The sequence below is a fragment of the Hippichthys cyanospilos genome, chromosome 6 (assembly GCF_059441005.1).
Source record: "Hippichthys cyanospilos isolate Australia breed blue-spotted pipefish chromosome 6, RoL_Hcya_1.0, whole genome shotgun sequence".
NCBI lineage: Eukaryota > Metazoa > Chordata > Actinopteri > Syngnathiformes > Syngnathidae > Hippichthys > Hippichthys cyanospilos.
Window position 1 is genome coordinate 19,688,265 of NC_142374.1, and position 26,132 is coordinate 19,714,396.

Consider the following 26,132-nt stretch of genomic DNA (forward strand, 5'->3'; position numbering starts at 1 on the left):
TTTTGCCACCAAAAGACCTAGACCTAGAACAAGATACAGATAGACCAAGATATAGAAAAAGAAACATATAAAAGACAAACACCAAGACATAGACCGAGACCTAGGCCAAGAATAAGACAAAAAGACAAGGACTAAACAATCAAGACATAGACAAAGACCTTCTATATGGCCTGACCTAAACGGCTCCCGTGCTAGACTTTGGACACCCATTAGGGATGCCTTTAAAACTGAATCAAACTAAAATACACTATAACATTTACCTGTTGTCACACTGTCCGTTTTTTGTACTCACCGCAACTTTCTGTTCTCAAACAAGGAGAGGAACAACAGTTTGAATCGAGGCAGGACGTTTATTGGTCCATTCGCGTGTCCGTTCACAACACTCACTTCCACGCACTTTTTCAGAAATACTATAAGCAGAAAAATAAAATATGCACCTTGCTTGTTTAATTTCACACTTGATAGGAAAGCAGCTACTCTAGTGACCCTACAATTCATACACAAATAATCAAAATGTCAGCTTTTCTGTATATCTCCATCTTAAATAGTCTAATAATTCAAATAACACCCAACAACTAAAATCTATATCAACACAAATAACATAAACAAAAGATTTCAGAATTCCCTGCGTCCCCCAACAAATAATTAAAGTAGGTCATCAAGTGCGTTCCGAAACAGTAAAAATGAGGACAAACCTCAGTGCTGCAGGACCAAGTACAACATGTTTAAATACAGAAGTTTAAAACGCGAGAAAGTGGTCAGTAACTCAATGCGGTACATTCAAGTGCATCATTTTACAATCAAAATATGACAAATCCCAACATGAACAGATGTAATTTGTGAAAAAAAAGCTCATAAAAGTAGTTATTAAGGCAGCCTGTAATGTGAATAAAAATATTACAGCTGTCATGTAAGCTTAGAAGTCAAATAAAAGAATTAATGAAATATATATCTGCAATTTTTGTTAATTGAAAATGCAAAAGCTTAATGAGCTGGATTAAAAACCTTAGAAGGCCGTATGTGTCCCGCAAAGGATACTTTGCCCACCCTTGGTCAAGCATCCAAAACCAACAGAAGGCTTAAAAACCTTTGTGCGGTATTTTATCCAATCGTTTCATTTTTACGTCATAAGTATTTCATCAAAGAGAAAGCATTGAAAGAAGACAGTAGGGAGCTGAAATTTCACCCAGATGGTGACAACATGTCAAAGTTCGACATGACACGACCATTTAGTTATCAAACATCCCTTGGCTAAAATACTGAGAGAATGATGCGGAAGAAAACGACCATAAAATGATTAAAATACTGCACAAAGGTATAAGTACTTGTTTCAAGTCAAACGGACAGTTCTGAAAATGAATGTGCTGTTTTGTAATGAATAAAAGCAATACCTCACCACGGAGATGGACGAATACGCGTTTGTCTGACTTTAGCGAGGATTCTCCCGAGATTTTGAGTGAGGAGGGTTCCGGTCGGGTCCGGCAGGAGTTATCTGCCCTTGGCCGAAAGGGAACTCGTGCTGCAGGGGTGTCCGTCGCGGGAAGAAGGTGTGGAGGAAGTCGTAGTTGAGCAGGCAGCTGATGGACGCCATGTAAATATCGGCGAAGCGCGAGAGCCGGCGCGAGAAGTACGTGGGGTTCTGATACGTGCGGAACAGGCTCCCGAACTGAGGGTTGAACATTTTCTTGGTGTGCGGCCTGCCACAACGACACACATATTCATAGTTTCGCTTTTGCAAAAACAACTATTTGTGTTTTTTTGGGGGGGAAGCCAACTGTTATTCACTGAAAAACTCACCTAGTTGCTGTTTCAGTAGTGATAGAAAAATATTTGGCAAAAAATGTATATGCGACAATGTTGGAGTGAGAAGAATAACCAAATAATCACTTTATATATTAATTATTTCAGGTACCAAAGTGCCTATAGTGATTTGTTACTTTAGGACCTGGAGTAATTGATTACTTTAATATCTAAGGTGATCAATTACTTTAGTTGTTAATGACTTGGAAGTAATTGATTACCTTAAGTACTAAAGTAATCCATAACGTTATACATTAATCAATTATTTAGGTACCAAAGAGCCTATTGATTACCTTAGTAACTAGTGTAATCAATTACTTTAGCACGTATTAACTAAAGTAATCCATTTCATTCTTAAAACACAAAGATTACTCCAGTACTTTAACACATAATCAATTAGTTTAGTACTTATTTTTTAAAGTAATCAATTTATTTATTTCTTAATTTAATTCTTAATTCACCAGCCATTTTAGACCCTCCTTAGGCAAACACTTGAAAAAAAAAAAGAATTAGTAAAAATTATACATAGAAGTACCGCATTTTACGCACTATAAGGCGCACCAGATTATAAAACGCACCTTCAATGAATGGCCTATTTTAAAATTATTTTCACATATAGGGCACACCGCATTATAAGGTGCATAGAATAGAAGCTACAGTAGTGGCTAGGGATTGAATGAGTAAATGGGAATTTTGAAAACTAGTTTCAAACCCAACAATGACGACAAAGATAAAGAAGAAGGCAAACTGACCTCATTGCTTCCCGTTCTCGGATCCACTCGTTCACCACAGCCTGGGCGGGTGGATCTCTGTGGACCTGTGTGTGAGCGGCATATGGTGAGCTCATGACTTTTGTTCACGGGTCCAATAGCGCCAGCTCCTGACCTGCATCTGCTCGATGAGGCCGGTGAGCGCCTGCATCCAGGTTACGGAGTGCACGTACTCCTCCGTGTTCATGATCTTGATTTCCTTCCTCAGCTCGGGGATGATGGCGCCTGTCCTCCAGCCGTGCTTCAGGGTTAAATCCTGACCGGGGAGAAACATTTCCATTTCAAATGAACACACTAGGATTACCGGTAAGAAAGGTATCTCCGGTGACTCAAAAGACAGAGACCAGGATTTTGGCAGCCATTTTACAGCGTTTTCAGGAATCAATAGAAGATGGGTTGCTATCACCAAAAACGCCAGTTTTGGACCAAAAAGCGGAGAAAAGATACTGTATGTATTATATGTTGAGCAGATCGGTGATTTCTTATGTTTTGCTTTCGCAGCATTTCAAACAACAAAAACAAGACTAAGAAAGGGTTTTGAAAGGTTAAAAAAACAACAACAGACCAGTGACTTCATGTTTTGCTTTAGCAACACCTCAAACAACAAAATAACAAAAACAAGACTGAGAAAGGGTTTTGGAAGGTAAAACAAATAAACAAAAAACTTTCAGGGATACAACGACAAAACAAAATGTTAGTGCCATCTTTTCACCGCAGACTTCCAACTACCTATTGCGATGTTACGCTATTTAACTCATTCACTACCATTGACGGTTATAGACATCAAATCCATTTTAGCTGGAGTGTGTATGGGTGGCTCAGTGGAGCAATGGTTAGTACGTCTGCCTCACAGTTCAGGGACCCAAGTTCGTTGTTTCTTTTTTTGTTTATCGTATTTTCCGCACTATAAGGCGCACCGGAATATAAGGCGCACCCCCAATTAATGAAATATTTTAAAACATTTCCATATATAAGGCGCACAGGATTATAAGGCGCACCCTCTATTAAGGACATATTTTAAAACTTTTTCAATCACAATATAGTAATACTCAAAGTAATAACAATAATAACTCAAATAATAGCTCTCAATAGCCTAATAACTCAATGTCAACATGACCAACGTTGTTCAACTGTAAACAGGTAAAACTTACTTTATCAGTTCATTCCCCAGCCACGAATCCCAATCTCAATATTGATCCATATATAAGGCGCACCTGATTATAAGACGCATCATCAGCAGGTAAAGCTTATTTTATCAGTTAATTTCCCATCTACGAATCCCAATCTCAATATTGATCCATATATAAGGCGCACCTGATTATAAGATGCACCATCAGCTTTTTTTTTAAAAAAATAGGCTTTTAGGTGCGCCTTATAGTGCGGAAAATATGGTATGCTCCCTGTTTTTAGTTTATTTTGTAAAAAAAAAAAAAATCTATATTTTTTTGTTTGGCCGGTTGAAAAGAAAGCAAAATACGTAAACTTGCAATAGGAAAGTTTATAGTCATAAAAGAAAATCCGTAATAGAGATAAGACACAATAACCAGACCATGATGTGTGAAGGAACAAATAAACAAAAATAAATAAAATGTCCCGTCCCTTGCGAGCTATTAAAAGAGACAAGTCCCATTTTCTCATCCATGCATATTGAGGAGAGAGCGAGACAGAAAGAGAGAGCGAGAGAGAGAGAGGGAGAATTATCTTCAAAGAGGCAGCTTGTTGACTCAACTCTGCAAGCATAAAAATGACATTATTCTGAGGTGGATTACATCGCCACGTAGAAGCCCAGGCTTCCAAAGACAGAGGCCACTATTGCGCAATATACTCTTTTAAATTTTTCTGCATGTAACAGGGGAACTTGTTGGTGTGCAGAAACTTGCACTAATGATGCCTGCTGCTGTAAAATCCATACACCGGAGCTGCCTGTAAGATGCGGACACACACACACACACACATACGGACGATGCTCCATCTTCCTAAATAAGCGAAGCGACGTGTTTGACAGCTGGCCGCCAGCCACCGGCGGCGAGGCATTGTGCCAGGGATGTTAACTCTGCCTTTCATTAACATCACTTAGAGCTGATCACACGCTCGTTCACATATTAATAATGCTGTTGTGGCCGCAAAAACTAATGATGGCCAATTTAGGCTCAAAGACAGCTCGCTGGCCATCTGCCAGGATGCGGGTCTGAATAAGCCGCAATGGTAATAATGGCCGGAGAGGTTGTTAAAGTGCATGTAATGTACATGCACTTAATGTACAGTAAATCCACAATTATTGTGTGGATACAATCCAGGCCCATCCATTAAAAGTCAAAATCTGTGATCGAACCACCCACAAATGGCAAACGGATCTAAACGTCAAAACACACTTTTTGTTCAACACACTGTGCGCAGGCTTGAGTAACGACAAGAAAGATTGTGTGCATTAAACATATAGAAACTACTGTGCGCATTAGAGGCGGGACTTGACGAGGTGCTTTGTACTGTGGGCAACTCTGTGTGAGTGTTTGGGCATGAGCAGTGGCTGACAGCAGCTCTTTGAGAGCATTTGTGCACTAACAGTAAGTGTATTTGAAGATATACACATGCAGGATACCGGCCCTCGAGGACTGGAGTTTGACACCTATGATCTAAAGGAATCAATTACCTTAGTACTTCAAACCTAAAGTAATCTATTTACTTACACTCCATAAGGTTGCGTAAAGGCTGAGAAGCTGTCGCTTAGCCAAAATGCCCTTCAGTCTGGTTAACCGTTGTGCAAATACGCCCCCTGGTGGCTGTGAGCACCATGAGAATGACGTCTCAACAACTTGCTTGGCCCCTGAGTCAGTTTGTAGGGCTGTCGTGATGTTATTGCGACTTTTTTTTAATAAATGTTTCAAAATAAGTGAGTGTTGAAAACGACTAATTATAACGATAATAACTTGGTTTTGTAATGGCACTTGTTTTAGATCAATAGTGAAAACATTCTCTTTGCATTCCCCCAAAGAAAAAGGAAAATGTCATTTCCCAAGAAAAATGGCTTTGCTTGACTATCTGGTGTTAATGTTGCTGTTAGAACTTTTCAAAATAACAGCTACTTGAAAAATAACGGTGCAGCAACACATGAAGGCAAAAACAATACACATAGAAATATATTCTTTACCTCTTCTGAAAATAATTAATATTACTTTAGTTTACTAAGGATTGTCTCTCTATATATGCATAGCTGTATAATACTGCCCCCAGGTGGCCAAGGCGTCCACACCATAAGGACTAGCATGATGTCTATTAAATTGAAGCAAAAAATGATAATAATGTCATTACTCTACGATTTTCTGAACTATTAGAAATAAGTACTTATTCTTCATTTCAAGTAAACTTTGTTGTACTGCATCGACGTGTTTCTTACTGCCAAGTCGCTGTAGATGTGATCGCCAAAATAGAGCACTTTGGATCCTCTCCAGCCAGTCAATCTCAGGAACTCGTAGAGGTTTCCCTTCAGGGGATTAAAACAGGATTCATTTTTCAAAAGGGGTTCACCCAGATGTCATTTTTTCAACTTTTCCGTTCCCATCACCTGTTTGTAGATCTGCCCTTTTTCCAACTTGTGAATCCGGTCCCACAGTAGGGCACCTTTGTCAGTAACCCGCCTGAAAGGCCTGCAAAGCACAAATATTGCTCACTTTTAATAATGAAGTGATGCGCATTTGGGGCAGGGCTTCTGCTGGGAGGATAACAAACGACGGCGCGCGGCGAGACACAGACGCACTTACTTTCTCCTGTCGTTGAAGAAACTGGGTTTGTCAGCCTGAACTATAACTACATCAAACAGGTCCCTCCAGTCCCTCCCCACGATGTAGTTCATGCCTCGATCCCTAAGGAGGGCACAAAATCGGAGTCGCTACTTTTTATGGAGGGCAAAGGCACGGACGTATATAGCATCAAGTTGTGAATTTTAGCAAACATTTTGACCTGACAAAATGTCTACTGAATAACTGATACGGAGAAACCTGAAATATTTGGATGTATCCCTCCACTTAAATGTTTTAAAACATTATACAAGTTCCAAGTTATTGCTTGGCCGTTATTTTCCTAATAAAAACATCAATTATGCCTCCGATTGAGTGAAGCGGTAAAATAAATTAAGCGTACTGAGCAAAACTAAAGACTAGACAATTGCAAATTAAAAAAAAAAAATGGCAATGATCACCCAGTTCATTGATTGGATGCGACAGAGACTCACCACACTTTGCTTTTTTTGACATTCACACAATAAAAGATAACATGGAAAATGTGGCTACAACTCATTGGAACACGATAGTGTAGAGGTGCAACAATTAATTATTTAATTAATTAACCCTTGTGGCATTGTTACAAATTATGGAAATTCCTTTTTTTTCATATCATAAAAGGATCAATGGAAAAAAAAAACATTAGGGACCTGAAATTTCCAGCAGATAATTAAAACGTGTAAAATTTTAAAATGCAACGATTCTGACATTACTATGTGATTGCAGCTGGACGTGCAAAATTTTGTGTACAAAAATACTCATTGTCCAAATTTTGGACCATATAAAACCATTATAACACAATTTTTAAGAGGAATTTGAATAAGATTTATTACATTGATTTTCCTGCGATTTTTGCAACTTTTTTTTGAGCAGCGGTCAAACAGTCAGAAAATTTTTTGACCTGTGTTTTACTTCTAGACTGTAGGTGGCGGTAGAGACCAGTTAATGGCTGTCTTATGTTAATAGGGTTAGGGTTTAAAATCATTTACAAAATTAGAAAAAATTGAATGTGTATAGTTTAGAAAGTGTGTGCACAAGGGTTAAATTAATACCTAATGATTTTTATAATGGGTCAATCATTTAGATACCTTTTAAAATTTGTAGAAATGATGTCCAATTTTTGGATGAAATAAAGGAAAAATATACATTCAAAAATTAAGCCAATATTCTTTGTAGAATGTTCTACGTCTTTAGGTCCATCCAAATTTGAAATGTCATTTGTGATGTCATTTCCTGCAGTAAAGTTAGTAATAAAACATGATGATACATGATCTGACTTCTGGAATTGCTGAACAGAATATGCCAAGTGATACCTTCACAAATGTAGTTCAAACAAATCCAACATGGTTGCCACGGCACTGTTTTAAGTCCCCCCAATTGATGACTCGATTAATCATAAATTTGATGATCAAAATAATCATTCATGTCAGCACTTTTATCATGGAAATTCTGTTTAGGCCTGAGCTCATTTAGGTAGGCAATCACGCCCCCAAGTGGCGATAACGTGAAACATGATAAAGTGCTTGTTCTTACACAAAGTCAAAGGGGCTATTTGTGATAAGGAACATCTTTTTCCCGTGCTCGTACAACTTCTTCAGCACAGCGTGACTCTGCTCTCCGTACCAAATGTATTTCCCTGCAATCAAATAAAGTTTTTATTCACGCAGATTTTTTTTTTCACGAACGAAAAAAAAAAGGCCCATCATTACCAACATCTGCCTCCACCGCCCTGTACATAATGCCCTTCACGTGAACATCTCTGATGGCTTCCTGTGAGGAGAAGGAAAAAAAAAAAAGCAACATCAACATTTTGTACTCCAGATGTAGCATTAGCATTCAGCTACGTGTTTCCAAGTACAAAGTAAGTGCCTTGTGAATACAAAGCAGCAAGATGAAGAAAGCCAGCGTACTTGAAAGCTATCATTGCATCAAGGAAAGTGCTTTTTGAAAGGTGACACTTTTGAAAAGTCTGCACAAAAATTGCTCCGATGGGACATGAAAAGGGATTGAAAATATGGATTTGGGGAGAAGCATTTTAACCCCTTGCACTCTTCTCGGAAGATTTTCTTGGAGATCTCACTGAAGCAGGCAGAGGTTTTAGTTCAGACCTTTACAGTTGTTCCAAAGCTAATTATTCTCATATGAATTTATTAATACTACTGTTCAGATAATTAAAATTTTAATTGTGATAGTGTGTATTTTTGCCCAACCTTCTGCCACCACTAGAATGCGACATTTGACTTTTTTTTCCCCCCCCTGGTCCGTCATTCGTCAGGCGCTGGTCTACTGCGGTCTACACTTACACTCGTTCTTTTTTCTGTTTTAGTACTTGAACTTAACACCATGTCTGCGGTTCTGCAGTTACACTAAAACAGAAACACGGCACAATAATATAAGTGTAACACAAAAACAAAGCCAGCTAAGGGGTTTAACCCAAGGCTATAACACACCATCATATTTATCTGAGGGAAAGCAGGGGACGAGAGAGCAATTGAAACCCATGTCCACTTGATGGCATTATCATGGTATACATGACACTCAACTGGTGGATGTCGTTTGTCATTTGTAACTGCCTGCCCGACAACTATAGAAGACGGTTTTGTTAACATTTGTTAAAATATTGATCCATTATTGTTTGGGTTCATCTCAACACATTTTGACCAGCAGTAAATCTTAAAAACAATGTATTTTACTTATAATAATAAAGGACTATCTCAAATTATTTCATACATTTCACTGAATAGCTTGATGCAGATAGATAACAGCATATTTTAATGCAGACAGTACAAATCACAATTTAAAAAAATGGGAGAAATTCAAGACCAGGTATCTATTCATAAACATGTTTAATTTTTTTCTGAGTGTATCTTGAGAAGGGTCTAAATAGGTTGGCAGTGAATGAGTTCATGTGATAGAGTAGTAAAAGCAAAATGACTATTTTCCTCATCATGTGAGCGACATCTCACATTAAAAGCAGCTTTATGTTAAACAAAAAAAGTGTCAGACTTTGTTTCATATTCATTCCATTAGCCTTCCATTAACTTATTTTCACACAACTTCTTAAGTATCTCTAGGTACTCAGGCTAGCCTGTTGTTTGGAATGAGAAACTGTCAAAACTGCGACCTTGAAAAGTCCTGAGCGCCGCTATTGAAACACTGTGTGTGTGCATGTGCGAGTGTGTGAAAGCTTTTAATGACAGCGATCCGTCAAAAATGATTGAATGTCACGCAGGATAAAGGGATGGCCGTGACAGCACCCTTCAGAGGACGAACGGTGCTGAGCCGTGATTGCTGTTCTCTTTCTACAGCCGGCAGCACAGATGTCCAAAGGAATGATTGCACGTTTATAATTAGACGCCGGTCGCAGCGGCTAAAATTAGGAAGCCGATGGATGCTTGACGTATCGCGCACGAGTTGCCAAAACACAGTCGCGTGAATGGGCCTGTTTGGAATGTGCGTACACACACGGGATGAGTCACACAGCAGCGCAGTTTTAGCCAAAACTGATCTAGGAACAGTTGATCCAAGGATCATGCCAACTAATCACCTGTTATCACGGGGCCCGTGATAATACAGGGGCCCCGAAAGCACCATTGATGGCTATAGATGTCAATTATACTTTTTTTTTTTTTTTTTTTGTAATGGGCTGGCAGAGAATTTGTTAACTATCAACAGACATCATTTTGGGGGCGGGGAGAGGGGGCATACACACACACACACACACACACATATACATATATATATACATATATATATATATACATATATATATATATATATATATATATATATATATATATATATATATATATATATATATATATATATTATATATATATATATATATATACATATATACATATATATATATACATATATTATATATATATATATATATATATATATACATATATATATATATACATATATATATGTATATACATATATATATATATATATACATATATATATGTATATACATATATATACATATATATATATATATATACATATATATATATATATATATATATATATACATATATATATATATATATATATACATATATATATATATATATATATATATATACATATATATATATACATATATATATATATATATATACATTATATATATACATATATATATACATTATATATATACATAATATATACATAATATATACATATTTTTTTTTCCAACTACCATAATGTCCGCACTATACGGTGCACCGGATTATCGGGTGCACCCTCAATTAATGACATATTTTAAAACTTTTTCAATCACAATATAAGTACTCAAAGTAATAACAATAATAACTCAAATAACAACTCTAAACTCTCAATAGCATAATAACTCAATGTCAATATGACCTTGTTCAACTGTAAACCCACAAAAGAAACAGGTAAAGCTTACTTTATCACTTCATTCCCCATCTAGGAATCCCAATCTCAGTATTGATCCATATATAAGGCGCACCTGATTATAAGGCGCACCATAACCTTTTTTTTAAAAAAAATGAGGCTTTTAGGTGCGCCTTATAGTGCTGAAAATACGGTAATTGACTCAGAAAAACAAGATAGGACCAAGTTAGGGTGCAACATTCTAACACCCAAACTCCACAACTCTGTCTCCATCAATTTCATTGAAATTAGTGACAATAGATCACCACTCTATTAGGATCATTTTTCCAAATGTATTATATTCATTATAATCACTCAATGTGAAATCAACGATATTAGATAATACTGGCCCCAAATTAAATTTTGTGCTAAGATATGTGCAAGATATTTTACCTTAACGTCTTTGTACAAATGCACGGGCTCGTAGTCAATGTTGTGCTTCATGAAGAAGTCATTGACGCAAGACAAGAGGCTCATCTCCGGCAGCGAGAAGATGTCCATGAACTGTTTCATGGAGTGACTGTGAGAACTCTGTGGAAAGGAGACGAATTCCATCACTCCATTCTCGCATTTTTTTAGCAGGGCCTTCAGAGCGTCAGAACGAGATGCATTTTACCTTGCCGTAGAAGTCGCTCATAATATCAAGAGGAACGTGACAGCCGTCGTACATGGCGATGACTTCTTCGTCGGGGACTGGATTCAGACCCCTGGAGACACACGAAACTAATGAATTTGTTCTTTACAACAAAGGATGCAGAAAATCGGCTTCAGGTTGACGAAATGAAATCACTGTATGATACAAAAAACTATCAAATGTATTTTACAAATTAACAAAACATAATGCACTATAAACAAAAACAAAAAAAATGAATGAATGACATATTACAATGAAAAAAAAACTCATACTCATCTTGCTAGTTTAGTCAAGAATATTGTCCCGAATTGCTGCCCAGCATCCACTTTTCAATGGCCTGTACCATATATTAAAATGATATTAGGCACAGCTATTGCTTTCGCATGGCTATTTATAAGTACTACCACTATAAGTACATATTTGTACACATATGGCAGAGTTGTTCTTAATACACAAGGATTTATTTTTGACTAAACTAATAAGACGATTTCTGATCATAACGAATTAAGTAATTTCTTCCGCTTCCTGCTATAAGTCAAGGCGACCCCCCCTCCCAAAAAAAAAAAAATCAAAACCCCCTTACTATTTTGCATTATCAGATTCAACAAAAAGCTGTTATGTAACAGTTTACCAGATTAACTACTTAAATAATATCGACTTATTTACTTGACTGATTTTAGCAAGTTTAATCATTTTAAAGCTGACCCTTGCGTCAATATTTGTTTTGTTTTTTTTACAGTCCTTCACAGAAGCAAAATAATTATCTTTGTGTTGAATCAAAATTGCAAGCATGTTTTACTTAAACATTTGCCTTTTTTCTGACATAATTGACAAACTCAGTAACTATTTAATTCATCAATTTGATTTCACGTCCTGTATTTGAATAAATTAATGCAATTTGAAATATATTTTTTTCTCAATTCACCAATTAATCAACAAAATAATAAACAAGATTATTATTATCTGTTTTTAAAATAGTTAGTTACAGCCCTAAATGTTTTTTGGAAAAAAAAGGGTATTTTAAGCTGTTCTTCCAATTCAACACTGTTAAAACATTGAAAATGATATATTGAAATCTCATTTGCATCTAAAACGGGTCTACGGACCCCAAAAGAACTTGTGTCTTGCAAAAACCTGTATACAGTCCCCAGCTGGATATAGTGGAAAGCATCAATCTTCATCAGCAGTGCCTATTACAGCACAGTCAGATAAATGATGCAGTCGTCATTCACTTTGACCAGACAAAAAAAAACGTAAGACTTCTTACTTTCTGAACATCATAATGAAGGCCCCTCACGGCAAAATTAGGAATGTACTCATAATTTCGCAGACCCTCTGGGTACTGAAAGAAAATCAGATTATAACAACATGTGAAAAGCAGTCAAAAAAAGATAGAGACACAAATTTGATATCCTAAGTCAGCGCTTCTCAAATGACGGTAAGAGGACCCCTGTACGTCAAGGAGCTTCAGAGGGTATGTGGGGAATAAAAAAAAAAAAAAAAAAAATATATATATATATATATATATGTATATATATATATATATATATATATATATATATATATAATTGCTTTTTAAAGGTATGGCAGGGACAGTATTTTCTTTTCAAATTGAGAGCAAATTAATTACAACAACAACTAATTGCTAAATTAACACTATTAGTGACTTTTTTCCTTTCCAAAATGTTTTATACAAATGTGCATTGCCATTAATGATGCCCCACTAATAATGTTTCACATATGTTATCATTAAGATAACTTTCGTGAAGCTTGGTTGACTATCATAGGGTTCCAAAGTTGTATTCTATGTATGAGCAAAATTTCAATTTCCATGTGCTTATTCTGCACTGTACTTTATCATTACACGAGCCAACAGGCCTTTCGTTCGACCAAACGACATGGCTTGGTTTAAACATACATTGTTTAACCCTCTTATTGAAGTGTCACACACACCCTGTGCTTGCTGATGAGGATGTCTCGCGCTATGTTAAAGATGAGCGTGTGGAGGTGACTGGAGTAAAACGCCAGCGTGTAGTCATAGTCGAAGCCGTAGACCTCCGTGTCCCGCAGGCTCATCTCATTGTTGGCGAAGATAGTATCGGGATCCACGGAGGCGCTGGAGACAGACGGCATGACCTCTGACCAGAGAAATATAAAAATGACATTAACTTCCTATAAAAAGACTGAAAGAACTTTGGCCTTATCAAGTAGCAGCATTTACTTGACCAAGATGCCACAAGACAGCAGCAAAGCACTATCAGTGGTTCTCCAAGAACAATAAATCAGTTTCAAAGCTCTTTAATACAATGACAGGAACAAAATTTGTTCCCAAATTAAGAGCAAATTAATTGGAAGATGAAGCAACTTATTGCTAAACTGTATAACAGTGACTCCTTCACGAAACAAGTTTTGCCTTTATTACAATTTATAAAAATGCACATTATGTCATTACTGGCACAATTATCTGGGTACAAATAAAACGGAAATTACAAGATCTATCTTCTGGACTTGTTTGAATTAAACACACTTAAAAATGTGTGGAATATAAAATTGAAACCACTTATTAAAGAAAACGCTTCAAATCATTTGAACACAGTTACTTCACACCAATATGGTGGCACGGGCACTATCTTGGTCTAACTGAAGCCCCTCAACTCATTTGAACATAGATTATTCACACCAAGATGACTTCAAAACACTACTTTTGTTAACATGAAGCTCCTTAATTAACTCAAACATTGTGTCTTTCCCTTGGCACCAAGATGCACTTAAACAAAGCACTACTTTTGTCTAAACGAAGCAACCATACTCACTTCAACATAGAGCCGTATCACCTTGATCCCACAACATGGTTTCAAGCAATACTTTTATTGATTGGTTCTGAACACATGTAGTGAAGTTTCGTTTGCTCAAAGGCGTTTCTGGACCCAAAAGTGACAATGTGTGTATGACCAAAACCTTGTGCACAGTAGTTTTATGAAAATAATGGCTCACCTTTAGTCATTTTCCTAGACTTTGCTTTTTCTACAGTTGAGTAAACAAATCCAGGTCACTGACCGTGTAGTGACTCGCTTATTCCCACAACTGTAGGCATCGTTTCTAAACGTGACAAACGATAGGGTCAAAGAAATTGCCTTCTTTTTATATCCAACGCTCCTACCTTGAGTGTGTCTTTTTGTGCGGTTGTAAACAGACCACAAGCTCTCAGCCGAGCTGCTGCACACCGACGATGCGCATGCGGTCCGAGCCGGGGGAGACTGACGGCAAAGCAGCTCACTTCGCCCGCAGGACAAGGCGCCGAAATGACGGGAAGCCGTCACGATGTGGCGACAAAGCAGAGTGGCCTTCCCCTGCGTAAGGAAACACGACAGGGGCGCCGACAAGGGAGCCATTGTTGTTGTTTTCGAAGAGGCTACCTAAATAGAGTGAATGACAGTTGAGGCTTGACTGTCAAGACCTTAAACAGGACTAACGTCACTTCCGTGTTTGGCGATTCCCACAGCCAATCAGCGAGAAGCGATTGGGCACAAGCACAGCTAAAACTATTGGAAAAAAATTGTATTTTATAATAAACTTATGTGTTGAAGATGTATAGGATAAAACGTAAAACCAAAAATGAACAAAACGAGATATAATCTCTTCAGCTCTTATTACGTCACTTCCGTCTTGGGTGGTTGTGCAGCCAAAAGAAGGTGGTTTCGCGCAAAAGAAAAACATATGTGAATTAAGATAATCCTTTCTACGTTGAACTAATATCTTTAAGTAGCATTGGGAAGCTCGTCATATAAAAACAATAGGAGCAAAATGTCGACGCGTAGCCCGTAGTACGTCACGTCCGTTTTTGAAGAGCCAATCAGGTACTGACTTCCGTTTCTAGGCAACACGGCGGTTAATAAAATCACAGCAGCATCCGGAAGGCGACACGTTTATTGGATCTTGAGAGTTGATGACTTATTCCAGTGTTGTGTTTTTCTGCACCTCTCGCAAAATGAACAACTTTTTAACAAGAGCCTACAGCTTTTTGGAATTCACTTTGAACGTCTTGGTGGTCTTAATTTTCGGCTGTTACCTCACAGTAGCGATGGAAGTCCGAACAGTTCCTGTGGATATCCGAGTCACCAAAGTCATGCTGAGGAATGTCGACAACTTGACCGGACCCGGAGAGTCCAGTGATCTGGTTTACATCGCGTTCAATCTATCAGCGGATTTGCAGCCGTTATTTGATTGGAACGTGCAACAGCTCTTCCTCTTTTTGTCTGCTGAGTACGCAACTGGAAAAAACGCTTTGAACCAGGTGGTGCTCTGGGACAAGATTGTTCGTGCACATGAAAAGGACAAACAACTGAACCTGACAGATGAAAGATCCAAATACTTTTTCTTCGACTATGGAAACGGTCTACGAAACAACAGGAACGTCACTCTAACGCTGTCATGGAACATCAATCCCGTCACTGGACCTATGCCCATTGTACCTGGGAAGGGATCCATCAGTATTCCCTTTCCTGATAAATATGGGATTATTAAGAGCTATTAGGGTGAAAAAAACAATTGTTGATTATCTGCTTTTTTTCAAAAGCTTTGCACAAATACAGTCATATTGAGAATGTTAATTTATTACCCTTGATGTGGATTAAAATGAGCTGCAAAGACAAAAAAAATGCATCTTTGTTTTGTGTATGGTAGAAAAGCAATTTTGAACATAAAAGCCAAGGTCCTTTGAAAATGTTACTCTTTGTAGTTGTTAGAACGCTATTATAAGAATTATAAGAAATTATAAGAACTGTACTGAATTTCCTTTGTCTGGATCACAACCAATCATTGATTTTCTTGAATGAGTATAGCACACATTTATTAAAAATGTATCTTAACGTGATGGTTTTAAAATCTAACAATTATACAGGTAAGGCAAGTGAGAACAGTTATTTTGCAATGCTAACCCAGCTGCAAATAATAAATTATGCAGATTCCCATTAAAATATCTCCAGGCAATTATATTTTTACATTATATTGTTCTTTATCTTATTGTGTAGAGATTTACAAATTAAACTAATCCATTATTCTTCTAACACTATTAAATTATACAATTTAGATTAAATTAAAACTGAATAAAGTACAAAGTATACAATAATCAATGTTCCCAAAGTGTCCAGAAACTCTTTAAACTCAAGGAGATTTAATGATGGCCTGAGGGGCAAAAGGTGTCCTTAAAAAAATCCATAGGACAGAAACAAAGCAAATGTGTGTTTCCGTAAAACGTTTAATGATTCAATTATGAAATATAATTCAAAAAGTCTGCTTGACCCCAAAAAGAGGTTTAAAAATATAGTAGAGTACTACAATGAACTCGAGAAATTGCCGAAAATCATTCAATCTAAGGTATATATTTATTTATTTAATTAATAGAGAACAAAGGGTAGGATAAAATAAGTTTTTATGCTTCTTCCCACACGTTTTGAACATATAAAATGTACTAACTTGCGTTTTATCGATTATATTTTATTTGATGTGTTTGTTTTTGTTGTCTTTATGAAACTTGTGTTTCATGATCAGTAAATCACTGAGGTTTTTACACCCAATCAATTTGTTTCGACGTGTACTTTATGCAAATCACTGTATTTAGATATTTAATAATATCTGAGTAATTCCCCATTAATTGCTGCTTAGCTGCGCCTAACGTTATCAGGGTTTCAGTATTAAATGTCTTTCATTTATCGATGATCACATTAATTATTCACACAACGATGAAACACTTGTTGCGTGATAAAAACAAGCATCAACGTTAACGCAAATTAAGAAGTGATTTTCGTCCAATGGTGACCAGCCACGATTTGAGGGTTTCGACTTATGTTGAACACTCCGATTGGTCAGCGTTGCAGCTTTGTCTCCGCTCTGATTGGTCCACAGTGGTGCGTGGTACGCCACCATTGGTCAACGGCGAGAGATTTAAGTGTGCTGTGTTTCCGAAGGCGGTCCATTGTCAGTCTCTCGTGGAGCGGCAGTACGGCGTGCGTTTTTTCCACCTTTTTTTCCGGGGTGTAATATTCGCAATCAAGCTCCGATCTAAAATGAAGCGCGCGTGGGTTTTAGGACTTCTACTCGGGCTGTTAGCCTTCGGTGAGTAAGCGCATTTGTTTAGGGAATTTTCACTTGCTATGGCTAGCGGCTAAGCTAGCTTCGCTTGGTATTGACGTTTCGATGGCTTCTCATCACTTCAAGCTCATTCATAACTTGGTTGAATTCAATTAAAATGCGTCATGTTGTCATATTTGGCACTGCATATCGGTGCAACATTAACATCTCCTTTCGGATGTATTGGCTTTCCAGAAGTTTCTGATACACTGCATCAACGTCTTTTTTTTCATTGAAAGACTGATTACTAAAAAATCTGCCAATATTTCTGAATCATTGTAACTTGATCAAATTTGGGTCGTTCAGTTTGTGACGAAGTAAATTTATGACACATTTAACGCCTTTTCCTCATTAATAGCTGCTGTGAAGGCCGAAGATGAAGTGGACGTGGAGGGCACGGTGGAGGAGGACCTGGGCAAAAGCAGGGATGGCTCCAGGACGGATGATGAGGTGGTTCAGAGGTTAGTGTCCCTTAAACTGCGTAGTATACTGCAGTGAGCCTATTGACTTGGAGGAAAACCTCCAAAAATTGTAAAAAAATCATTTAACTTTATTGAAGTATTGATTATGTAGTGACAGGCAACACAAAGGCTCGTCCACCAGATGGCATAAACTACATGATGAACAAGTGTAGCCACCTTTTTGGTTTGATGTCTATTATGGGGGAAAATATAGACTATGATTAACCAGTGTATCCACTTTTTTGGTTTGATGACTGTTATGGGGAAAAATATAGACTGGCTCAAAGGTAGAGAAACACTGGTGCAATTCCTTGAATGTACTCCGAAATTAGATCCAGGATTAATTTAATATCAAAATTCTTTTAAAACATAATTAGTGAAATCTACCTACTTGATCAACTAACCAACCATTGCCAATAGCAAACCTGACGGGATTTTTTTTTTTACACTCTTAAATGACAGCCATTTTTGAAAGAACTTGCCAGCTGGTTTGGAGCATTCTGGGTGAAAAGATTTAAAATTTTCTTAACCCCTTTCTGCACGATTCCTCTGAAAATAATAATGAGGAAGTAGTTGACTTCAATGGCGCTTCTCTGTAGGTTTTCCGATAGCTTCCTTCAATGTAAACAGTGGACCGTGTTTTAAAACAAAGTAAATAATTTGCTGTCGTAATACAAGTGCATTTGGAAAAGTAATTGGAGTGCATTGAAAGGATTCTGACGCGTTCTGGAGAAACTGAGTCTTTTGTGAAATACAAAAATTGCCTTGTTTTTTTTTTTTATATCGTCTTTAGAAAATTTGTCAAATGCCTTCAAATGAGAGTACTGTAAACCCAATTAACTTAAACTTCTCAACATTCTCCAATTATTTTATTTCGTCTTTTATTAGCTCGCTATCCACCAAATTCCAAGACCTTAATGTTCAACTGTTCTCACATTTTAAACTTTCCACAGTTAAATGCATGCAAATGATTACGTTTGGCACATTGGCGATTTAATTTCTTATCAAATACAAGGGTTTTGGTACCGACATTTCTAATCAGGAAGTAAAACATCTTATTGGCTGAAGCCTTGCTTTTCAGTATGTGACTAATTCCCTCATGACGTCGTTCAAAAGTCGTCTGGCCTCGCAACATCATCCCGGTGGAGTGTATGAAGGGTCCAAAAACTGTGGTTTTGCTGACCATGAACTTGAGAGCCTAAGCTATCAAATCTGTCCCCTCCAGAAATCTTCAAGTTACTGGGACCCTGAAATAAGGCCGGTTATCACACTCCGCATCCCTATTTAGAAGCATTTTAAATCCTTATCTTGTTTTTCTAGAAAATTTCACAAAGATGGCTACCATCCATTGCCGTTGCTGATATTATAATCATTTTTTTTTTATCCTCAAATTAATAGTTCTCCTGTGTAAGTTCAACATGGATGCTTAAGCACGTTATAGCAAAATGGAACGATTGTTCTGGAGCACAGGTGTCGAACTCCAGTCCTCGAGGGCCGGCATCCTGCGTGTTTTCCGGTTTTCTTTCCCCAACACAACTGATTCAAATAATGAGCTCATTAGCGAGCTCTGCAGGAGCTTCAAAATGATCCCAATCATTTGAATCAGGTGTTTTTGAGCGAAAGGGTTTGAAAACATGTAGGATACCGGCCCTCGAGGACTGGAGTTCGACACCTGTGTTCTGGAGGGACACGTGCGAAAGAGTATACTGTATTTGCACGTCATGTCTCACGAGTGAGTTTTGTGTTCCATGCAGGGAAGAGGAAGCCATCCAGCTAGACGGATTGAACGCGGCCCAGATCAAAGAACTGAGGGAGAAGTCTGAGAAGCACGTTTTTCAGGCTGAGGTCAACCGCATGATGAAGCTGATCATCAACTCCCTGTACAAGAACAAGGAGGTGAGCTCACATTTCCGTATCGCAGGCGGGTTATTGGTGTTGTTTTCCAGTTTGAGGCTGAAAATGTGGAATTTTGTTTCAGATCTTCCTCAGGGAGCTCATCTCCAACGCTTCTGACGCCTTGGATAAGATCCGCTTGTTGTCGCTCACCAACGACGACGCGCTGGCCTCCAATGAAGAGCTGACCATCAAAATCAAAGTGAGTCGAGCACATCGTGACAGGCAATGTCAATCGCAAACAAACTGAAAACATTTTTTATTTAAATCCTCCCCTTTAGTCTGACAAGGACAAGAACATGCTCCACATAACGGACACTGGCATCGGCATGACCAAAGAGGAGCTGGTGAAGAATCTGGGCACAATCGCAAAGTCGGGCACCAGTGAGTTCCTCAACAAGATGACGGAGATGCAATCTGAGGACCAGTCCACCTCGGAGCTGATCGGCCAGTTCGGCGTGGGTTTCTACTCTGCCTTCTTGGTGGCCGACAAGGTCATCGTCACCTCAAAGCACAACAACGGCACTCAGCACATCTGGGAGTCTGACTCCAACCAGTTCTCCGTCATCGAGGACCCCCGCGGGGACACGCTGGGCCGCGGTACCACCATCACGTACGTTCCGATTACGAATCGGTCTGATCGCGCTCGCGCAGAAACTGATTTGAGATCCTTCTCCGCAGATTGGTCATGAAAGAGGAGGCCTCTGACTTTTTGGAGCTGGAGACCATCAAGAACCTCGTCAGAAAATACTCTCAGTTCATCAACTTCCCCATTTACGTTTGGGCCAGCAAGGTACTAACCCACGCGTGCATCTTCACCCACATAGCTGATGTCACAGTTGGAGAAACTGGGTGTGATTTTTGTTTTTTTTCAATCCACTGTGTTGCTCATCAGACTGAGACTGTGGAGGAGCCGATCGATGAAGATGCCGAAGCATCAGAGGAACCGGAGAAAGAAGCCTCTGAAGATGAAGCTGAGGTGGAAGAGGAGGAAGAAGAGGACAAAGACAAGCCCAAGACCAAAAAGGTGCAATTTTGTGCAGCTCTCACAAGGCAACGTGTTAGCTGGATTTTTTTTTTTTGTTTAACTTGTTTTATTTGATTTTCTCTCCAGGTTGAGAAGACTGTGTGGGACTGGGAGCTGATGAATGACATTAAGCCCATCTGGCAGAGACCGGCTAAGGAGGTTGAAGATGATGAGTACAACGCCTTCTACAAGACTTTCTCCAAGGTGAGACAAATCGGAATCTGTTATGATCTTTAAAAAAAAAAAAAATCTCATAATCATTATCAACACTCGCACAAGAGTAATAAGTTGCGCTCCCAACAGGACAACGAGAACCCTCTGGCTCACATCCACTTTACGGCCGAGGGCGAGGTCACCTTCAAGTCCATCCTGTTTGTGCCCACCGCCGCCCCCCGTGGCCTCTTTGACGAATACGGCTCCAAGAAAAACGACTACATCAAAGTATGATGAAATGGTTTCCAATTTTTAATCATCCAAAAAATAGCGCCAAAAAAACGCCATAATTGGAATTTTGAGGATTTTAAAGCTTCAAATTACGCCAATTTGTTTTTGTGATGACACATTTTTAATCCGACGGTTTCATCTAAAATATCATCTCGTCACAGCTTTTCGTCAGGAGGGTTTTCATCACAGACGACTTCAACGACATGATGCCCAAATACCTCAACTTTGTCAAGGGAGTGGTGAGTAAGCTTTTTGTCTGTTTGTCAGTGTGCTTAATATTCGCATCAATTTATTCAATCCCCCAAAAATATTGAAGTATTTGCAAAGTCTTGACATTTACTTAATTGGAAAGATATTGCATTGTATATATTGAAATATCTTTCTTTTCTAATTCAGGTTGACTCAGATGACCTTCCTCTGAACGTATCCCGAGAGACTCTACAGCAGCACAAACTCCTCAAGGTGAATACTTAAGTCATTTATCACAGATATTTCTAATACAGGTATATGTCATTTGATCCTAAAATTCTTTGTAACTTGCTTTACTGTTTTAGCAGAACTTGGAATTTGTCCCCACGTTTTATTTAAAAAGGGCTACCTACCATAAAGTGTCATTTAAAATAGTGCAATTTCTGATTGAACAGTTATTTGAATTTGTGCACTTCGGAACATAAATACTGCTTTTAGTCATGCTTGGCGCATATGTGGGACAGAAGCATCAAAATGCTCCACACTGATTATTTTTACAGCATTCAGACTATTTTGTTGTGCATAATAAAATGTAATAATCCATCATAAACCTTTAATTATAGTCTTTTCCGCACTATAAGGCGCACCTAAGAGCCTTTTTTTTTTAAAGTTGATGGTGCCTTATGTGGATCAATATTGAGATTGGGATCCATAGATGGGGAATGAAGTGATAAACTAAGCTTTAGCTCTTTCTTTTGTGTGTTTACAGTTGAACAAGGTTGGTCAAATTGACTGAGTTATTATGCTATTGAGAGTTTAGAATTATGATTATTACTTTGAGTATTACTATATTGTGATTGGAAAAAGTTGTAAAATGTCATTAATTGAGGGTGCGCCTTATAATCCGGCGCGCCTTTTATATGGAAAAAGTTTTAAAATGTCATTCATTGAGGGTGCGTCTTATAATCCGGTGCGCCTTATAGTGCGGAAAATACGGTAAATCTCAGCGCCCAGTCAAAAGACCGAAAGCTCATTTTGTTTTCTCCCCGCCAATCAGGTGATCCGTAAGAAGCTGGTGCGCAAAACCCTGGACATGATCAAGAAGATCGCAGAGGAACAGTACAACGAAAAGTTCTGGAAGGAGTTCGGCACCAACATCAAGCTGGGCGTCATCGAGGACCACTCCAACCGTACCCGCCTGGCCAAGCTGCTGCGCTTCCACACGTCCAACAGCGAAACTGTGATGGCCAGCCTCGAGCAGTACGTCGAGCGCATGAAGGAAAAGCAGGACAAGATCTACTTCATGGCCGGCACCAACAGGAAGGAGGTACAAACATTCTACAGCATTTAATCGCAATAAACAAAATGCACTATTCAGCAATTCCTTAGCTTAATGCTAACTTACAATGTAAAACGCCACAGAGAGGCTAACAAAGGTTAGCGTCCCAAGTTCTGAAATGATAGGGATCGATGTCACCATCCAGGCAGAGGCATCGCCCTTCGTGGAGAGGCTGTTGAAGAAGGGCTACGAGGTGATCTACCTGACTGAGCCCGTGGACGAGTACTGCATCCAGGCGCTGCCCGAGTTCGACGGCAAGCGCTTCCAGAACGTGGCCAAGGAGGGCGTCAAGTTCGACGAGAGCGACAAGGCCAAAGAGAAGCGCGAGGCGCTGGAGAAGGAGTTTGAGCCGCTCACTACCTGGCTCAAGGACAACGCGCTCAAGGACAAGGTCAATCATTTTTTGGTTTCACATCTTGGGACTCGATTCATTCAAGGGATTCGAAACTTCTTTAGACATTTTCAGCAGGGACAAGTTAAAACTTTTGTCTAATAATTACATTTATTTATGTACATAATGGCTTGAAAATAAGGTTGAAATGGCAGTCACATGACGCAAATTCAGCGATTGGTTGGTAATCTTAATCTGGAGCCATCAGTAGACAGGAAGTGGAAAATGGAGATTTTAATGGTAATTGAAGGGGTATCAAATTAACTATTAAAAAAAAAAAATGCTGCTCCATATGGACAAAAATACTTACTATACATAAAGAATAGTAAAATGCTTTTTATTAAGATAGTAATCACGTTTTAACAATATCAAATTAACTTCCGAAAAAACACTTTACTGCTCAAATCAGTGAAAAGAGAAGCCTGCAGTACCTACAATGACCTGTGAGAGGCGGTGTTTGCACACAGTCGATTCAGACAGGAACATCTTTTTTTTTTTTTCAGGCCTTTATTTAATGTAAAGGTGGGCAACGTCTTCTGTAGACATTTTAAATATTTAATAATGATGATTCTTATTAACATTGAATTAGTTGTAAAAAATGCATACACAAATAAAAAATAATTTACTGCCATGGACACCTACAGCCATTGGATAAATTTAACAGCACTTGAAGTTGTCTTATCCTGTTACTATATTGCACATGTTAATTTTTTTTGTTTTCTTGTGCAGATTGAGAAGGCAGTACTATCTCAGAGGCTGACCAAGTCTCCGTGCGCGCTGGTCGCCAGCCAGTACGGCTGGTCTGGCAACATGGAGAGAATCATGAAGGCCCAGGCTTACCAGACGGGGAAAGATATTTCCACCAAGTAAGTTTGAAATCCAAACACGTCCAATTGCACAAAAGCAGTATGGACCCACTCTAATGTTTACCAATGTTGCAGTTACTACGCAAGCCAGAAGAAGACATTAGAAATCAACCCCAAGCATCCACTCATCAAGCAGATGCTCAAACGGGTCAATGTAAGTCACATACGTTTTGTTTTTTTTGTTTTTTTGCTTAGTTCACTTTTTATTTCAAATCTTGAATATTTAAAATGATCCCGTTCAATACCACCCATTTTTAGGGCTTCTCAATTATATTTTGCCAAAAAATGCCAGAAAGTAAGAGCAATTACCTAAAAACGCCTGAAGAGGGAGGCAAAACAACATAAACACTGACAACCCCACGGGTCATGACAGTCGTTGATACCGTAAAGAACAAAGCAGTCAGTTTGACGCAAACAGAAAATAAGAGCAATTACCTAAAAACGCCTGAAGAGGGAGGCAAAACAACATAAACATTGACAACCCCACAGGTCATGACAGTCGTTGATACCGTAAAGGACAAAGCAGTCAGTTTGACGCTAACAGAAAATAAGAGCATTACCTAAAAACGCCTGAAGAGGGAGGCAAAACAACATAAACACTGACAACCCCACAGGTCATGACAGTCGTTGATACCGTAAAGGACAAAGCAGTCTGACGCAAACAGAAAATAAGGGCATTATCTAAAAACGCCTGAAGAGGGAGGCAAAACAACATAAACACTGACAACCCCACAGGTCATGACAGTCGTTGATACCGTAAAGGACAAAGCAGTCTGACGCAAACAGAAAATAAGGGCATTATCTAAAAACGCCTGAAGAGGGAGGCAAAACAACATAAACACTGACAACCCCACAGGTCATGACAGTCGTTGATACCGTAAAGAACAAAGCAGTCTGACGCAAACAGAAAATAAGAGCAATTACCTAAAAACGCCTGAAGAGGGAGGCAAAACAACAAACACCAACAACCCCACAGGTCATGACAGTTGTTGATACCGTAAAGCGGGAAAAATGCCATAGAGAGGGGACGAAAAAAATTGAGTTCCACTTGACAAGTAGCACATCTGATTGAAGGCGTGTTTCCACCTTTTGTAGGACAACTCCGAGGATCAGACGGCGTCGGACCTGGCCACCGTCCTGTTCGAGACGGCCACTCTGCGATCGGGCTACCAGCTGGCCGACACGAAGGCGTACGGCGACAGGATAGAACGCATGCTCAGGCTCAGCATGAACATCCCGCTGGAGGAGCAGGTCAGTCAAAAGGGGCGCTTGGGGAAAACTGTACGCAAAAAACAAAATGGCTTCCCCGTTGAAAGTGTTTACTCGTGTGACTTAAGGTGGAAGAGGAGCCGGAGGAAGAACCCGAAGAAAAGCCGGCCGAGGACGATAATGATGACGACGACGACGACATCAACGACGACGACGATGAGGAGGAGATCGTAGACGAGGCCAAAGATGAAAAAGTGGTAAGAGCGTTTCCTCTCCAGCATGAGTGCCAATGTTTGTACTCTTCTTCACGTTCCTTTGTTTGATCGTAGGAAATCCCGGAAAAAGAACTGTGACGGGTCATTTGAAGAGCACTTGGAACAACAAAGTTGGGGAACTTGAGGACGGTGTCCCTCTGGGGTTGTTTGTCCTGGATTGGTCGGGGTATTTTTAAGGAGTGCTTGGTTGTCTTCTGTATTTTTTGGGGGGGGGGGATTTTTTTTTTTTTTTTTACATTCCTCATGCCTGTAAATTTGTTAATATTTAACTGACCTGTTGATGGAGAGATCGTGTTTGTTGATTGAATAAATGTTTCCTGGAAAAGGGAAGAATGGGTTTGGTCTTGAATTTATTGGGATCATGCTAAGCAGCAGTTGAAAGTGGTTTGATTGCAATAATGAAAATTTAAGACAATTTTTAAAGCTGACAATCTACCGTATTTTCCACACTAAGGCGCGCCACCTTCAATGAATTCAAAACAAAAAAATAGCTGGCATCAAAGTTGCTTCCTGTTCGAATTA

At 38.8% G+C, this 26,132-nt stretch overlaps 3 protein-coding genes across 4 annotated transcripts; 2 read left to right on the forward strand and 1 right to left on the reverse strand.

Moving 5' to 3' along the window:
- Positions 1-330: 330 nt before the first annotated feature.
- Positions 331-14,836, reverse strand: nt5dc3 (5'-nucleotidase domain containing 3). 2 transcript variants are annotated; one of them, XM_088417957.1, is made up of 15 exons: positions 14,548-14,592; positions 14,382-14,486; positions 13,341-13,525; positions 12,655-12,729; positions 12,522-12,577; positions 11,370-11,460; positions 11,147-11,284; positions 8,056-8,116; positions 7,880-7,982; positions 6,329-6,430; positions 6,133-6,214; positions 5,965-6,051; positions 2,686-2,826; positions 2,553-2,617; positions 331-1,697 (listed from the first exon to the last, which is right to left on the reverse strand). In XM_088417957.1, exons 2-15 carry the CDS (start codon positions 14,389-14,391, stop codon positions 1,430-1,432), a joined length of 1,464 nt encoding a protein of 487 aa, XP_088274083.1. In that variant the 5' UTR covers positions 14,392-14,486; positions 14,548-14,592; the 3' UTR covers positions 331-1,429. The 2 variants fall into 2 exon arrangements, with proteins under 2 accessions (XP_088274083.1, XP_088274082.1); XM_088417956.1 differs by lacking the exon at positions 14,382-14,486 and having other exon boundaries at positions 14,548-14,836.
- A 449-nt stretch (positions 14,837-15,285) lies between these two features.
- LOC148422692 (signal peptidase complex subunit 3-like) lies at positions 15,286-16,048 on the forward strand. Its single transcript, XM_088417381.1, has one exon. The coding sequence runs from the start codon at positions 15,334-15,336 to the stop codon at positions 15,919-15,921; it is 588 nt and encodes a 195-aa protein (XP_088273507.1). The 5' UTR covers positions 15,286-15,333; the 3' UTR covers positions 15,922-16,048.
- Positions 16,049-17,347: 1,299 nt separating this feature from the next.
- On the forward strand, positions 17,348-25,947 carry hsp90b1 (heat shock protein 90, beta (grp94), member 1). Its single transcript, XM_088417435.1, has 18 exons — positions 17,348-17,501; positions 17,875-17,977; positions 19,732-19,873; positions 19,956-20,072; positions 20,152-20,483; positions 20,552-20,663; positions 20,766-20,897; positions 20,985-21,101; positions 21,201-21,338; positions 21,503-21,580; positions 21,738-21,803; positions 22,588-22,857; positions 23,015-23,260; positions 23,990-24,126; positions 24,202-24,280; positions 25,222-25,377; positions 25,464-25,592; positions 25,665-25,947. The coding sequence occupies exons 1-18, from the start codon at positions 17,453-17,455 to the stop codon at positions 25,686-25,688; spliced, it is 2,427 nt and encodes an 808-aa protein (XP_088273561.1). The 5' UTR covers positions 17,348-17,452; the 3' UTR covers positions 25,689-25,947.
- The last annotated feature ends 185 nt before the right edge of the window (positions 25,948-26,132 follow it).